This window comes from Sceloporus occidentalis, unplaced genomic scaffold, assembly GCF_023333645.1.
Source record: "Sceloporus occidentalis isolate IW3139 unplaced genomic scaffold, rSceOcc1.0.p SCAF_7, whole genome shotgun sequence".
NCBI lineage: Eukaryota > Metazoa > Chordata > Lepidosauria > Squamata > Phrynosomatidae > Sceloporus > Sceloporus occidentalis.
In genome coordinates this window covers 76,411,527-76,428,185 of record NW_028316987.1, presented here as the reverse complement: position 1 = coordinate 76,428,185, position 16,659 = coordinate 76,411,527, and the positions used below count along the sequence as shown (strand labels likewise).

Below are 16,659 nucleotides of genomic sequence, written 5' to 3'. Positions count from 1 at the left end.
ATTGAAATGTGGTAATCGAAGAAAGTTTTACTAATACCATGGACTGCCAAAAAGAGAAATAATAATAATAATAATAATAATAATAATAATAATAATAATAATAATTAATGGGTCGGAGCTTGAACTCTCCATAAAAGCCAAAATAACTAAGCCAAGATATAGCATGAGACAAGTTGTCTTATTAGAAAATATGATGAATACTTTGTAAAGTTGAAGGCAAAAAGAAAATAGGAAAAATGCATTACAGGTGAATTGACTGAATCAAGGAAGCCATGCCCCTGAGTTTGCAAGACCTTAGCAGGGCAGGGCTGTTAATAACAGGGTCTTATGGAAGTCTCTCATTCATGAGGTCACTATATGCAAAAGCTGACCTGATGACAATTAACAACAAAAATTATACATAAGTTTAGCAACAATCTTTTTTAACCTATGCTGTGAGCTATTGGGGGAAAGGTGGGATAAAAAATAAACATATGGAGAAACAGTCAAACAATATGAAAAACATACAACCAGTGCCTTTGACTCTGTTGTTTAGATCTGACAATTTGTACTAACAGAGATATGTGATCTATGAAACACATTTGTTTACATCTCGAAAAGATGAGAGACCTACAAGATTTTTTCTGGGTATTGTACTCTTTTTGTATGTCTCTAGATTGAGCCTATATTTAGAATTGTTAAATTCCTCTGAGAAAACTGGGATATTCGCCCAGTGTAACTCAGAAGGAATCAATACATTTCCATATGTTTGGAATCAAGTTCAAAAATGATTATTATATATATATGAAAGTCATTTCACATTGGCACATGGGAGCAAGATGAGGAGAGAAAATTAAGAATGGAGGAAAGTATAATGCAATCTATGTCATTTCTTCCACAAGAAGGATAACTGTATACCTATGGCACGTATGCTAAGAAATATTTGATCATGGGTGGGATCTTGTAGGATTTTGCCTTTGAATTACCTACTGGACCAATTAACGCATTCAAAGAGAGTGCCAATGTATGAATGGATCCAAATTTGTCACATTCTTAATACGATCTGAGCAAGGGACATCTTAATTAGAAAGATAATTTCTTTAAAATATAACATAGGTGAGGTGCATAGACATGATCTGAGTGCTACTAAGTTCTATTTAGATTTCTAAATGTGTGAACAAATCTTTCTAAATTATTATAGAGGCAATCTAAAATATGCTTGCTAGAGTAAGTTCAATTGACCAAGTTTTATGAGATGTATTTCAGAATAAACATGCATATAGGAGTGTACATCACAGTTATTCCAAGTAAATACAGTTATGCTTACTCCACCTCTCTATGCAGTGAGAAATCTCAGGAGTGAATCACTACCCAGGTTTGATTATCTCCAGAAAAAGTCACTGGAGGTTTTCACAATTATTTAGGCTGAAAAGTGGAAGCTTGAACTGTCCATGTTTTTAGATGACAGATGCTGTGGGGAAAACAGTGGCAGACTTCCAGTTTTTCTGAGTTCCTTGGCCATTCCCCTCTCTGTGAGGACAAAATTGTATGTTCCACCTAGCTTTCCTGAACCCTATGACCACCCCAATAACTTTTGCTGCCTGAGGCAGAGCAAAGAATGACACATCTAAAATGCATCCCAGGATTAATTTTATTCTTTCATCAGCTTCCACTTTTCTTAAGATTTCCATTTTGATAATGACAGGCGACAGGTGCGCACACACACACACACACTGAAATTTACAGGTCTATGATTTTTCAACATGTCTGGAGACTTGGGTCTGTTACAGACTGCCAAAATAAAGCTGCTTCGGGTCTCTTTGGAGGTATGCTGTTTAAATGATGCATGCACCCTAAGAATCCGGAAGCTGCACCAAAGCTGCCCTCCAGTGCTTAGGAATGGAGTGTGGCTTTGGCGCGACCTCCGGACTCTTAGGACCCATGCATCATTTAAATAGCATACCTCCAAAGAGACCCAAAGCAGCTTTATTTTGGCAGTCTGTAACAGGCCTTGGTGAAACAGGCTAATCTGCTTTTACTTTTTCTCTATTGCTCTTCACATATGCTCAGTAAGTTATTTTGGAGGCAGCTGTTTACCTTGCCGGTTGTATGTAAGCACACACGGTTATTGTAGTATCACCTAGAGTAGATTTCCATTCTTTTCCAGATCAAGCTTTATTGTATCACTTACAGCAGACATGCTGCTGAAATCCATCACTGAAAGTCTGTCTTTCTCCAGCCCTCCTTCATCCTCCCAATGCCAATGCTTAATAATAATAATAATAATAATAATAATAATAATTCCAGTAAGACAAAAGACAAGGAAGTGGGGTTTTCTCATAGAAAGACTGTCAAAATAAGCTTCTTTGTCAGAGGCGTTGTTAAGGGGAATATGCCTGCATACAGGATCTTTTTAAAAAAATGTAAACCCTCCATGGTCAGTTTTCTCTAGATAAAAGAGATATAAGGGCAAGTGAAACTGAGAAACAAAAACATCAGATGGAAAGCCATAAAGAAAATAGGAAAGTATAATAGAGACAGCTAAAAAAAATAGGATAGCGAGAAAGAAAGGGGAGTTAAAATAATTAATGTGTCTACATTGGAAGACACAAATCTACACATCTCTTCTAAATCTGTCTTCTGGAAAGAAAGTCCATTTAACCTTAAGAATAGTTGTAAACTGAGCCATTAAAAGGCATACCTTTCTTTAAAAGAAATTTGAAACTGATGATGTCCAGACTCAGCAGCAGCTTTTAAAGGTTAGCTCTTGCTGATGTTAGTTGAAAGGAATTAAGGAGAGTTGAAAAGTGTCTCACCTCTTTGAGAAAAAAAAATTAGCAAAAACTGTCAGCTAAACTGAAATACTTTCTTGTTATAACATTTAATTGATCAAGTATAAGTGTTGACAATGAAAATTCTATAGAGCCAATAGCCATAGACTGAAAGACACACAACAGTCATATTTAGTGTGAAACTTCCATTTCAAATTCTGGATCTGATTCCCATCGGCCCCCTTTACAGATTTAAAAGTTTTTTGTGGGTTTTCGGGCTATGCGGCCATGTTCTAGAAGATTTTCTTCTTGACGTTTTGCCAGCATCTGTGGCTGGCATCTTCAGAGAATGCTTGCCTGGAAAAAAGTGGGTATACTGTGTGAGCCTGGGAATGCAGGAGTGATTTGCATGTGTATTGTTCTGCTGCTCATGGCAAGCCTCAGGCTGGGAGGCTAATGCAAAAGAGGATTAATGTCTGCTAATTGGTGATCATTATCTGTTGGGAAAGCCCCTGACTCTGAGTGGTTTCCCATTTGCATTTGCTGAGTCCTTATTTTGCTATTCATCAGGACTAGTAGCCAAATTTTGTTCTCTTTAAGGGTTTCTTCTTCAGATGCTAGTGAAACGTCAGGAAGAAAATCTTCTAGAACATGGCCACATAGTCCGAAAAACCCACAAAAAACTATGGATGCCGGCCATAAAAGCCTTCGACTTCACAGATTTAAAAGTGTGTGCCAAGATGACATACACTGGCTATTATCATTTGTTTGATAAAACCACCTTTCATTATAGTAACTGCATATCATCTTCATTGACAAGGATATTAGTGCAGCTTTCCTTCATTATCCAAGTCTTTTTGATTATTTAGCAAGGATTGCCATATATGGGCACAAACTATAGGTCCTGAAACTCACAGATGCTCAGCATGTCAATCTGTATCATTGTTCTCCAGCATTTATACTGAACTTTCCAATGTGCAGCTTCTAATTTTTGAGGACTGTATGCAAACACAAAGTTAGAATCAAAGCAAGGTATCTGCTTAATGTAACAAATAAGGAGGCAGACATGTTGACTATAATACAAATTCCAAGGTCCATAGGGAGGTAATATTTTGATTAGGCTAACCAAAAATGCACAAAAGTCTTGTGCAAGCATTTGAAACACACAAAAATACTTCATTTAGCAAATATGGTAAAGAAAAGAAACATGCAAGGGAATTTGGGGGGGAGATTTAAAATGAATAAATAATGAAAACTCTTGACACTTATGCTCTTTGAAGTTCTTGCAAAGGATCAGAGATATTACCGTAGTTTATCAAATGTATTTAAAAAGTATAAAAAAACTTTTATCAAAAGTGTGAAAAACTCTGTCAAAACTTTTCAGTGACATCAGAGCCCAGGTTGACATTGCAGCTTTAACCACCTCTAGGGCTCTAAATTGGCTAGCTACATCCAAGACACAATTAATTCAAGAGGGAGAGATAACTTCTTTGATATGAGAAAGCACCAACACACTGCTTTCACTCATCTCTCGTTTGAGATGATGGATTCAATGCTCTTCCAGGGAAAATGTAAAGTTGTTCCACTTCCAGATAGGCTATGTATATGTGGTGTCCAAGTAATAGAGGACCTAGTACATTATCTACTTGAGTGCCACTGTAGGGAACATTAAATAGGGCCCTTTCTGTCCAACAAAAACAACCTGCGTCAAAAAAACCATTAATTCTTTTTGAGAGACTCTAATCATTCTGTGTCTCATAAGGTGGCCCTCTTTGCATCCAAGGCTGCCAATTGAAGGGAAAATGTGGTGCGAAGAGGGGAGTGTGTTTTATTTACACAGTTTTACTTTGGTCTTATGTTATTTTAATATAAGCTGTCATTTTAATTTTTTATTGTACATTTGAAATGGTAATTCAATAAATCATGCATTAATTAATTCATTCAACAAAAGAGTGAATAAGAGGGTATATATGGTTCTCCTCCACCCTCTTTTGTTTCCAGTCCTGTGAGGCAGTATCAGACTGAGAATAAGAGAGTGACTGGCCCAAAGTGAGAATCAGGACTCAATGGATACTCAAATTAAATTCTCCAGAGTCCCAGTCCAACCTTCCTAACCAATGAGCCAGACTAGCAGTAGAGTTTATGTGCCACCCCACTCCAAAGAGTCATGGGGTGAGGACTTTCTCCATTGAGACAGCAACCACACTGCAGAAATAATCTAGTTTGACCCCACTTTAACTGCTATTACTCTGTACTATAGAACTTTTTTTACAGCCTACTGTTTTAAGAGTTACAGTGGGACCTTGCTATCCACTGGGGTTTGGTTCCAGGATCACCCATGGATAACAAAATCCGCGGATGCTCAAGTCCCATTAAATATAATGGCAGAGCAAAATAGTGTCCCTTAAATAAAATGGAAAATCAAGGCTTGCTATTTGGAGTTTATACTTTAAAAAAAAAATATCTTCAAGCCTTGGATGCTTGAATATGTGGATAAAAAAATCCGTGGATAAGGAGAGCCGACTGCATTTTAATGTTAAGTTGTTATTTTATAACTTTGTTGCATTCTGATTTTCAACTGTACACTGCAGGCAAGTTTTTATCTGGATCTTGCTTGTTTGGTGAGTATATAAAACTTAAAGCACTATATAAATAAACAATAATAATAATAATAATAATAATAATAATAATAATAATAAGCCCTGCTCAAAATAGAGGGCAGTATGGAATCCCTCCTGGGCAGAAGGCTGGAATGTAGGACATGTGCTGGAAAAGGAGGACGTCTGGCTACCCTGGCTTTAGATCAGGGAGCAAAGGGGGAGCCTTTGATCCAAGCCAAGGTTCATCCCTATAGTCAAGCTCTGCAGAGTTTCCTCCACTCCCCCCATAACTAATTCTAGGATCAGATTTCAAAGCCTAGCTTAACCTCCTTCTTTGGCAAGCAGCTCTGAAAACTCCCAGCCTTGCAGCTGCATCCATTGCAAGGCATCTCTCTCTCTGGGCTTTAACTCTTGCACCTCTGCCTTTGCCTCTGCTTTTTTCTTAGGAAATCGGATGCTAATTTTGTCTTTGGAAATCCTGCACCTCCCAATTCCTTCCCAGGTGTTCTCTTTGGAGGCCAGTAGAAAAACGACCCTCTACAACTTCGTTCCTTTGCACTGATTCCATCCATCAAGGCAGCCTGCAGCCAACGAGAACGACGTTATTCCCAAAAGATTATCCAAGTTTCTTTCCATCTAGCTTCAGGTAAGATGCTTCTAACTTCTTTCTTCCTTGAGGCTGCATCCACACTGCAGAACTAATCCGGTTTGACGCCGCTTTAACTGGCCTGGCTCAATGCTATGGAATTCTAGGAATTGTAGTAGTTTGTTCATAGAATTATAGAATCATAGAGTTGGAAGAGACCGCAAGGGCCATCCAGTCCAACCCCCTGTCATGCAGGAATCCAAATCAAATCATCTTCGACAGATGGCCATCTAGCCTCTGTTTAAAGACCTCCAAGGAAGGAGACTCCACTGCACTCCGAGGGAGTTTGTTCCACTGTTGGAAAGTCCTTACTGTCAGGAAGTTCTTCCTAATGTTGAGGTGGAATCTCTTTTCTTGTAGCTTGCATCCATTGCTCCGGGTCCTAGTCTCTGGAGCAAGTGAAAACAAGTCAGCTCCCTCCTCAGTATGGCATCCCTTCAAGTATTTAAACAGGGCTATCATATCACCTCTTAACCTTCTCTTCTCCAGGCTAAACATCCCCAGCTCCCTAAGTTGTTCTTCATAGGACATGGTTTCTAGACCTTTCACCATTTTACTTGTCCTCCTTTGGACACGTTCCAGTTTTTCAACATCCTTTTTGAATTGTGGTGCCCAGAACTGGACACAATATTCCAGGTGGGGCCTGACCAAAGCAGAATAGAGTGGCACTATTACTTCCCTTGATCTAGATACAATACTCTTACTGATGCAGCCTAAAATTGCATTGGCCTTTTTAGCTGTTGTGGCTCCAGAGCTCTCTCTCTGACAGAGAAGGCGAAATGTCTTACAAAACTACACGTCTTAGAATTCCCTAGCCTTGAGCCAGGGCAGTTAAAGTGGTCTCGAGCTGGATTATTTCTGCAGTGTGTTTTGGTCCTATGTCTTTGGAGACTGTGTCTGTGTATCAGAGAGAAAGACAGAGGAGGAGGGAGGAAAAATAAGAAAAAAGATGGTACAAAGTTTGCCTACGTTTGATTTGAGCATTGAGGTATGGCTTTGGAGACCAGTGTTCGAATCCCAGCTCAGTCATGAAACCCACTGGATGTCCTTAGGCAAGTCACACGCTCTCAGCCTCAGGGGATGGCCATGACAAACCCCCTCTGAAGAAATGTGCCATGATAGGGTCACCATATGTCAGAATTGAAGGCACACAACAACAGTAAAGTATATCTAGTGCCTCTTGGGTGCATCTTGTTGTTGTTGTGTACATTAAAGTTGTTTCCAACTTCAAAGGTTTGCCATTACCATCTGCTAAGGCTGAGAAAATGTGACTTGCCCAAGGTCACCCAGTGGGTTTCGAAATCTGCTCTCCAGAGTCATAGTCCAATGCTCAAACCATTACAGCACATTGGCTCTAGGGTGCATCTACACTGTAGAAGTAATGCAGTTTGATACCACTTTAAGTGCTGTAGCTCCATCTTAGGGAATCCAGGAATTTGTAGGGTTTTTTACAGGGTCTTTAGCCTTCTCTGAAGGATATAGCCATAGCAGTTAAAATGGTGTCAAACTGCATTATTTCTATGGTGTAGATGCACCCTAAGAATGGGAAAGTTGTTTCACAGCTTCCAAAAGCCTAATCGCTACAATTTATTTCATGTAAATGCTGCCTTTCTCCTGCAATGGGACCCAATGTGGCTCACAAAAAGGATAAACTAAAACCTACCAATAAATATTAAAATGTTTAAAAACACCACTAAATAATTAGAAGTGATTTTTCTGAAATCCGTGGGTCTTGCTTCCAAACAACACTTTCAGGATGGCATGGTTGTTAGTAGCCACAAAGAAACTTGGCTGAGGAATTTTATTTATATGTGAAGCATAAATTAGATTTACTTATCTGTAGTACAATTATATCGGGTTAATTTTACTTTAACTGCCAGGGCTTCATTTTAGAATTGTGGGATTTTTAATTCAATGAGGTACTTAAGACACCTCTGGCTCTTTAATTCAGACAACTGCACTAGAACTCTCTCTGGCAGAGAATTCTAATTCCTCACCAAGCTACAAATCCCAGAGTTATATAGGATAAGCTATTGCTGTTGATCTGAAGCTAAACTCCTTTAACCTGTATATTGCAGAGATACTACTGTAAAACTTATCTTCATATGAAATGTACACTAAATTTCTCCTCCAACTTACTTCTCCCTTTATTCTGTCAATTGTTAACAAATTGGCACAAAACAGATTAAATAGGGATAGTTGTGGGGTGTCAAACTGGATATATATAGCATCTCAATGTCCTTCCAGTTGTAGATTGGTGCATAAATGTATACCCTCCAACTGTCCTTATTAATCCTCAGTTATCCCACTTTTTCAACTGCTTTTAAATGTCTCAGTTTCTCTCTCCTCCTCCCACTTTCCCCCTTTGTTCTCAGCTTGCTTCTATTGCAGCAAACTGAATTCAAAGTGCAAAGGTTGTTTGCACTCAGTTAAATTGGGAGTGGATCTTGCCCCCTTCCAGGAGGCTCAGGTGAAATCAAACCACAGCAGCCTCTCTTAGCTTTAATTAATTCTCCCTCATTATTAACATTTGCCACCATGATCACGTTCTGATATTTCTTAGCCACATGTGTCAGAGTTTTCAGCTGTGAAATGTATGCACTAAAAGGTCTGATCTTCAATGCTAAACAGGATCAGCTGTGGTTTGTATGTCGATGGGAGACTGCCAACGAATAGCAGGTGTTGTTGATTATTTTTCAAAGGAAGGAACTGACAAGACCACCTCTGAGTATTCACCACACTCCACTCTTACTGTGTTGCTATTCCACTTTTACTGCTTTGGCTGCCCCCTGTTGCATTCTGGGATTTTCAGTTTAGAGAAAGGCATCTAGAATTCTCAGCCAGGCCTCACTGAACTATAAACCCCAGAATGCAACAGGAGGCTGCCAGAACAGTAAAAATGGAAAACAACACTATGAGTGTAGTGCGGTAATCTCCTAACAAAAACCTATAAAGTTTATGGGGTTGCAGTAACTTGACAGGTGACTTGGAGACATGCACAAGTGCTTAACACAGTAAATATTAAATAAATCTCTTACAGATGTGACTGGAGATGCTGTTAAGACAGCCCAGCTGGACTTGCTGTTGCTGGCTAGGAGTTTGCCTCTGGCTTCTGGCTGGAGAAAGAAGAGGTGTTGGCACCAAACTCTGCAGAAGCCCCCCATGTAGCCGGAGCAGCCGTGATGAGCACTCACCTGGCAGACACTTGTGCCAGGGGTCTCGCTGCCCAGGCAGGGCAAATCGCTCCTCCCGTGCCTTTGCTCACACCACCACCTCTGTGCAAGGACAGCCCCACAGCAAGCTACACCTTTTTGTCCTTCAACCACAGCAGGAGCAGCATTCCCTAACATTGGGGAGGAACCTTGAACATACAGCTCTGGCCATGAAGAGCTCAAGAGAGAGTTGTCCCGGAGGAGGAAGAGACTGTACCACAAGAACTCCTAACAGCACTATCCCAAACTGCAAAGGGATCGAATGTAGGCTCGCCCTGCGAATTCGTCAGAAGCCCAGGCTAGCTAGCCAAGCCATCCCATGCCCACCAGACCAGGGTGAAGATTGTCCTGAACCCATGCTGGTCAGAGTAGCTGAGAGATCTGCCCAGTTCATTGGGGAAGACCTTGCCTACACAGCATCAGAATTAGGAGGTACCACTCTAGGCGTTCAGCTCACTTGTGATGTTAAGCCAGGTAGGTGGCAGCATTTAAAACAGTGGTCCCCAACCTTTGGCCCTCCTGGTGTTTTGGACTTCAGCTCCCAGAAATTCTGGGAGCTGAAGTCAAAATATCTGGAAGACCAAAGTTTGGGGACGGTTGCTCTAAAAGATGATGGAAGGGTTCTGTGTTCTTCACAGTTCAGAGAAGTGGTTGTTTTTGGACTAGGGGGCTGGACAGATTGGCCATTAAATTACTTGTACACAACCATTAAATGCAAAGGAGCATCTTCCATTTTTTACTTTGGCAACCTTATAATGGATTCCCCACTGATGATCCTGGGTGGCTTTTGGCCAGGAACCCATCTTTACCCCTGTTTGACAAGTGAGGAGGGGAAGGAATGAGGTACTCTCTGATGGTACTTGAAAACACTGAGAGAGGCTGTTTCACTCCTTGGAGCAGGACTCAGCTGGTTCCACAAAGCTCCAGCTGATAGTGGGAAAGGGACTCTCCAGTAGCATAGGTAGGGAAATAACTTTGGGAAGGGAGACATGGAACTGCTACAAGCCAGATGTAGCCCTTCCAAGAATCAAATTAGATCTATGGATCATAGATTTCCCACTCCCATAGCTGTTCAAGGTGGTCTGCATGTGGCTCACAGGCTGTACTTTATCCAGTCCAACCAAAATGATGCTATATTGTAGCATTGTGGAAATTTGACAGGAAAGGTCCCCCAGAGCTAGCTGTCAGATGAAAATGCTAGTTGAAAGGAGGTTTGGGATTGAGGTTGGCAATTGGTAGCAGTAGCATGTGTCTTGGCAACCACTCAGGGTTGCTGTGTGTTGATGATGCCCTAGATCAAGCTACTACTTCAAGTGATGGCTGTTTATAAACTCCAGTTTATGCTGAGCATCTTCATTGTGCACATTGCTCCTGATGAAGACTTGGAGTTAGCAATCTATTGCTTCTTCACCTAGCTTGATGGAAGTTGAATATCCTTTTCCTAATAGGTATCTGTCTTCATTTCTGCCTTTGGCTATATAGAGCTAAATACTCACACATTTTCAATGCTCTGGTTACCTAGAACAGCCTTCCTCAACATGATACCTTCCAAATGTATAGAGTACAATACCCATCATTTCCTATCTGATATGGTTTGTAGTATAACACATCTGGATGGCACACAAGTAGGAGAGGCCGAGAGTCGATGTTTCTAAAAGAGAATTGTGGTAGTTTTGAGAAGGCAAAGTAAATGCCAAATTGTTGTTTTATTTTAGGAGAGAATGAAGTCCCATCAGAGGATGCACTTGTACTCCAGCTTCAGCTTACGAAAGGGCAAGAGAAATTTGTTGAAGCTCTGAAGAGCCAGCAGATGTTAATTATGGATTTACAGCAAAAGCTCATGGAGCAACAGAACACACTGGCCACTCAGCAGCGGGAAATCATTGAACAACAAAGGAAAATGTATGAGCAAATGGATCTGGTAAAGGTCCAGTATGGCATGCTTTTTGACACAGTGAAACAAATGTCATTTAAGGGTTTGCAAGAAGATATTCAAGATTATTTCGAAGCCAGTCTCCAAGGCCTCCAGAACCAAGTCAGGAATCATCTCCAGAGGCCCTACTCTGTGCATAAAGTAGAAGTTGATGCAAAAGTGATTGATGTTGGAGAACCTTTACTGGACTGTGGCCTTTGTGAAAGTGATGAATTTTGCAATTTTCAAAAGACACCTTCACAGTGTGAAAAATGCACTTTATGCCCTGCTGGCTTTTTCCAGTTGTCTGAGTGTTCTGCAAATTCTGATCGGATATGCCAGGTGAAATATTAGCATGCTTTGAAGTTTAACAGTAGGCAGAGTCACTATCAGATTAGTGATCACTAAACTGTGTTTAAGTATTGTGCCTTGTTAGGTTTAGTTGTATTATTACTTGTGCAAACTATTTATTATGGTTGGGACCTAGATCTAGTTACTTTCTTGCCTCGTCCTCCCAGCTACTGAATGGAGTTGTGTAAGAAGGAGGGAGATGCCTGAGAACTGGACAGAGGCTTGTAATCTGGGCACCACAATTAAAAAAGGACATTGAGAAACTGGACCGTGTCCAAAGGAGAGCGACTAAAATGGTGAAAGGTCTGGAAACCATGCCCTATGAGGAACAACTTAGGGAGCTGGGGATGTTTAGCCTGGAGAAGAGAAGGTTAAGAGGTGATATGATAGCTCTGTTTAAATATTTGAAGGGATGTCATACTGAGGAGGGAGCAAGCTTGTTTTCTGCTGCTCCAGAGACTAGGACCCGGAGCAATGGATGCAAGCTGCAGGAAAAGAGATTCCACCTCAACATTAGGAGGAACTTCCTGACAGTAAGGGCTATTCGACAGTGGAACAAACTCCTTCGAAGTGTAGTGGAGTCTCCTTCCTTAGAAGTCTTCAAACAGAGGCTGGATGGCCATCTGTCGGGGATGCTTTGAATGTGATTTCCTGCATGGCAGGGGGTTGGACTGGATGGCCCTTGCGGTCTCTTCCAACTCTACAATTCTATGATTCTATTATTGGTGGAGGGGATGGATACAGAGAGATTAATTATTATTGGAAAGAAAGGCTGTACAGTCTTTTCTCCAGCAAAAATGGAAGTGCCCATCATAGGAGGATGAATTCAAAGAACCAAATGGAGACAGAAAACAAGATTAGAATCCTCAACAAGAGGAATATTTATTCAAGAAATACATTATTGAAAAGAAAGTCAAATTTCTAATCTAAGCCATTTTAGCCCTGGTAAGAGAGCAGCAAGAATATGTGCAGAAATGGCTTTATCTTCCACCACTAATGGCTTTTGAATTAAACTCTTAATGCCTTTTTCTGTCTGAAAGAGTGCAAACCTTTTAAAATGGGAGAACTGTGGCCCTCTGCCAGATATTTTTGATGGATAGAGCTTTCAAGGATTTACCACCACAAAGTGGTAAGTGAAGAAATGGACAATTTTGTTAAGGTACAGAGAAAGGAACTATAGTGAGGACGAAAGCATGAACGGAACAAAAATCGCTACTGCATGATTAGGAAGCTCAGGGGCCAGACTGAGCAGAATTTAATCTCTGAAGAAACAGTTGTGATTGCAGTAATAAATTGGAAGAGCATTCATTCATTTGCACTTTGTTATGTGGAAGGGATAAGCAAACTATAATAGTGATTTAATTTGATATATAACAAATCACAGATATATATGAGTTAGCAATTCTTTCTCCTGCCCAAGCAAGTGAGTGAGTGAATAAGTGAGCAAGGGAACGTCCATGCAGCCAAACCCAGCCAGAACAGGTACCTTTGTGTGTGTGCTAAATATTGTTTTGGGGAGGTGGCTGGCTGGAGATATTCATACTTTTTCTGCTTTCATGGGGGTCTTGTGCCCCTACCGCACACAAATGTTGAGGTCCAACTGTACATACTTACTTTTTTGGACTATGCCTCCCAGAATCCTACATCAAGCATGTCCACTGGCTACCACTGTAGTTAAAAAAGTAACTCTTCCAAACTGTGTTGTAACTTCTGGTATTCAGGTCTATATAATTGGTGTGTATCTTTTCTTATTGTGGAGATAAGAGTATTCCCAGAAAAGAGGGATTTGGTTTTCAACTTGACTCTTACTGTTTTTAGGACAGAGATGAGTGCATTGAATCACCAACCATCTGTGGGGAAAAGATAAAGTGCCTGAACACTCCAGGTAAATTGCTATCTTGCTAAGAATGAATGAAAATAGGCAAGTTTTCTCACTGTGCATTTTAAAGCACCTAAAAAATTGAGTGGGATACAGACAGAGCTGGGTATGCTTTAGTCCCATTGACATTGTTGGGTCTTTATGCTAATCATGATTAACTTGTTAAGATGTTCCTGCGGCATCCAGTATAGGGTACTGTTAGAAGCATATAGGACAGCCTTCTCTAATGTGGAGCTCTTTAGATATTTTAGACTATGACTCTCTCATCCCCAAGTAGCAGAGATTACAAAATCATAGAGTTGGAAGAGACCTCAAGGGTTATCCAGTCCAACCCCCTACGATGCAGGAATACACAATCAAATCACACCTGACAGATGGCCATCCAGTCTCTGTTTAAGCCTAGCATATCTGGAGGGCACAGGTTGGAGAAGATTTATATAGCAATGTGGGTTTTTTTTTTTGTTAGTTTGTGACATTTAACTGACTGAAAAAGATTGAAACACAGGTTTCTTAGTATTATTTTTAATATAACACTAACTTACTTTAATATACTTACTTTACATACTTTAATATAAACCTTACTTTAATGTAACACTAGTTTTAAGTTGCAAAAACTGTAGATGAAAGAGAGAGAGGCAGCCTGGTATTGTGGTTTGAGAGTTGGACTATGAATCTGGAGACTAGGGTTCAAATCCCCGCTGAACCATGGAAATGCACTGGGTGACCTTGGGCAAGCCACTCTCTCTGAGCCTCAGAGAACATGGCAATGGCAAATCCCCTCTAAAGGAATTTGCCAAGAAAAACCCATGATGGGGCCATCATGAATTGGAAATGTCTTGAAGGCACAGAGCAACAGTGCTACACTGAACACAAAAGGGACACGTTTACCACAGCACAGGTAAGACTTCATATTTAAACATGTTTCCCTGATAACAGGTGGGAAAAGTAATTTGCCTTCTTCCTGCAAATAGACAAAATTATTAGCAATCTTGTCTGGAAATGTTTAGAGGCCCTTCGCCTTAAAAACAGCCTCAGAGTCCCTGAGTACAGTTAAATCAACAGGGGAAGCCCTTGTTTCAGATACAAATGTTTTGACTTAACACATTTTGCTACTTGAGACAAAGACAAGTAGTTCCCACCCACCTCTGATTCCTTGTATAAAAGCTGAACAGAGTGGAAATTGAATCTTATTTGAATATTAGCCACTGTACAGCTTCGTCCACTACACTGGACTGTAGCAGATCAGCTCTAGAGGCAACAAACTTATCATTATTGCATACAGCTCTATCATTTAGTTCCCATCAGCATCTTCCACCTGAGGTAGATGCCCCATTCTTCCCAATGGTAGGGCCAGCCCTGCAGAAAAATAGAATCTAGGGGTTCTAATGAAATAATGAAACATTGAGTCGTAGCTGAAACTGTATTTTCTTCCTGTGAACAGGAGGATTCCGATGTCTTGGGATTGCAGAAAAGGAGGCTGCTCTGGGACTGTGTGGAGAGGAGTACTTCTTTAACAAAGAGCTCCAGGAATGTCAAGCTTGTCTTATGTGTGAAGCTGGGGTGGTCTCCTTCCCTTGCTCCACTGTGAGCGACACAGTTTGTTCAACAACCAGTGAAAGCAAGCTGTCTGAGTCGTGGGCAGCAAACCTTGTTTTCCCTTTGATGAAGTCTGGCACATCTCAAGTCTATCCGGGTTTCAACTTGAAGATCAAGGAAGAAAGGGACTGCAGCATCGGAAAAGTGGAAGGCAACAGCTTGGTTTTCAAACAGCATGGCTTAATGTGGGCTGACTTCAATTTTGCTGTGAAACACAGCTGTAGGAATTTCCTCCAACTTTCCCTCAAATTCAACAACAGTGAGGAAGGCTATGAGTTGAGTGGGGTTCGTATCGAGCAACCAGAAGGGAAAATTTTCCAGAGTGCCAGTGTAAGTGGTGTTGCAGAGGTAGAACCAAGCCAAACTCTTTCAGTCTTTTTGAAGAGCCCTAATCAGTTCTGCAACCAAAGCAAAGATTTAAACATTTATGACCTCAACAGACCCTTCAGTTTGTTTTGGTTGTCCCATGATACTGGAGCAGTGGCCATGACCGCACAGACAGCCACAGCGATGCACTACCAAACCAGCTATCGGCCCACCTTTAAATTAGTTTCCGTTTCTGATCCTTACATGCTAACACTGTCCCATGATGGGAAAGCCATCAAGTTTACTGAAATGGGTGTAGTAAAGTTTGTTTTTCAACAAGCCTTATACTCCATGGGTCAGACTTGTGTCCGTGAAGGGTTTTCTCTGGTTTCTTATCTCAACAAAAATGGCACCAATTCAGAGCTGATGACTGTTCATAAGTCTGGTGTCAATTATAGAGACACATCAATATCTGCTTCCAGGGCCACCAGAGTAGAAGCTGGAGATCTTATTAGCTTTGAGATCCTTTCGCCAGCACAATGTAATGTTCGCTATTTTGGAGACGGTTCTGGAATTAGCATGCTTAGTCTCATCTGGATCCCATCTGCAGTGTCTGCTGCTCTTTCAGCCTCAGTCTCCATTAAGGGGTTGCCCACAGGAGCTGTCAGGAACCGGTTACTGGATTTTACACAAGTCTCACCCCTTGAGAAACAGATCTATCTAATCTCTACTGGACAGCATGCTCAGAAATATTTTCTATTCACCGAAAGGGGAGTTGCCAGCATTGCATTTACTTTAAAGTTGATCCACTCATGTAACATGCTCCAGGTGACTCTCAATCAGTTTATTGGCAATCATGTGCAACCTAATGCAATTGCTCAGCAAGTTGGAGGCCAAATGCCAGAAGGGAGTATATGGACCACTGTAAGCATTCACTCTTCTTTTGAAGTCCTCAATGGTACAATGATATCGATTTCTCTTGACTGTGTGCGTGGCAGGATCAATCATATTGCTCATGGACCTGGAACCAGTTTATCTATCTTATGGATTTCATCCTAGCATTTCCAGGATGAAACTAGAACTTAACCAGACAAATGGAAGGACTAAGTAAATATGACGTAACTATGATGAGTAGCATTCAGTAATTCTGTGTTGGCCATTTTTCTTTTCTCCAGTTAATTTGGGTGGCACAGAAGTTTCACAGAGGGAACAGATGAGACACAACAAAAGGGTATAATGCTCAGTTAAGATGGAAGTAAGTTCTTAACTAGTTATCTTATGCAGTGTTAACATTTTTACTGCCAGTATGATTTTATTGGTTGGTGGATTGTGATGGAAGTTGTTGTACAATACATCTGGAGGGCAGTTTAGTTGGAGGAGGCAGGCTAGGCGTGTTTTAAAGCTAGA

At 40.8% G+C, this 16,659-nt stretch overlaps 1 protein-coding gene across 1 annotated transcript; it reads left to right on the top strand.

Moving 5' to 3' along the window:
* The first annotated feature begins 9,048 nt into the window (after window positions 1–9,048).
* Window positions 9,049–16,311, top strand: LOC149309979 (uncharacterized). Its single transcript, XM_089531434.1, has 4 exons — window positions 9,049–9,682; window positions 10,924–11,462; window positions 13,290–13,356; window positions 14,792–16,311. The coding sequence occupies exons 1-4, from the start codon at window positions 9,049–9,051 to the stop codon at window positions 16,309–16,311; spliced, it is 2,760 nt and encodes a 919-aa protein (XP_089387560.1).
* Window positions 16,312–16,659: the final 348 nt, after the last annotated feature.

Excerpts from the sequence above, each read along its gene's own strand:
- LOC149309979 (XM_089531434.1), top strand. The coding sequence starts at position 9,049 with ATGCTGTTAAGACAGCCCAGCTGGACTTGCTGTTGCTGGCTAGGAGTT. Across the intron at positions 9,683-10,923 it reads CACTTGTGATGTTAAGCCAG|GAGAGAATGAAGTCCCATCA; the intron begins GTAGGTGGCAGC and ends GTTTTATTTTAG. Across the intron at positions 11,463-13,289 it reads ATTCTGATCGGATATGCCAG|GACAGAGATGAGTGCATTGA; the intron begins GTGAAATATTAG and ends TACTGTTTTTAG.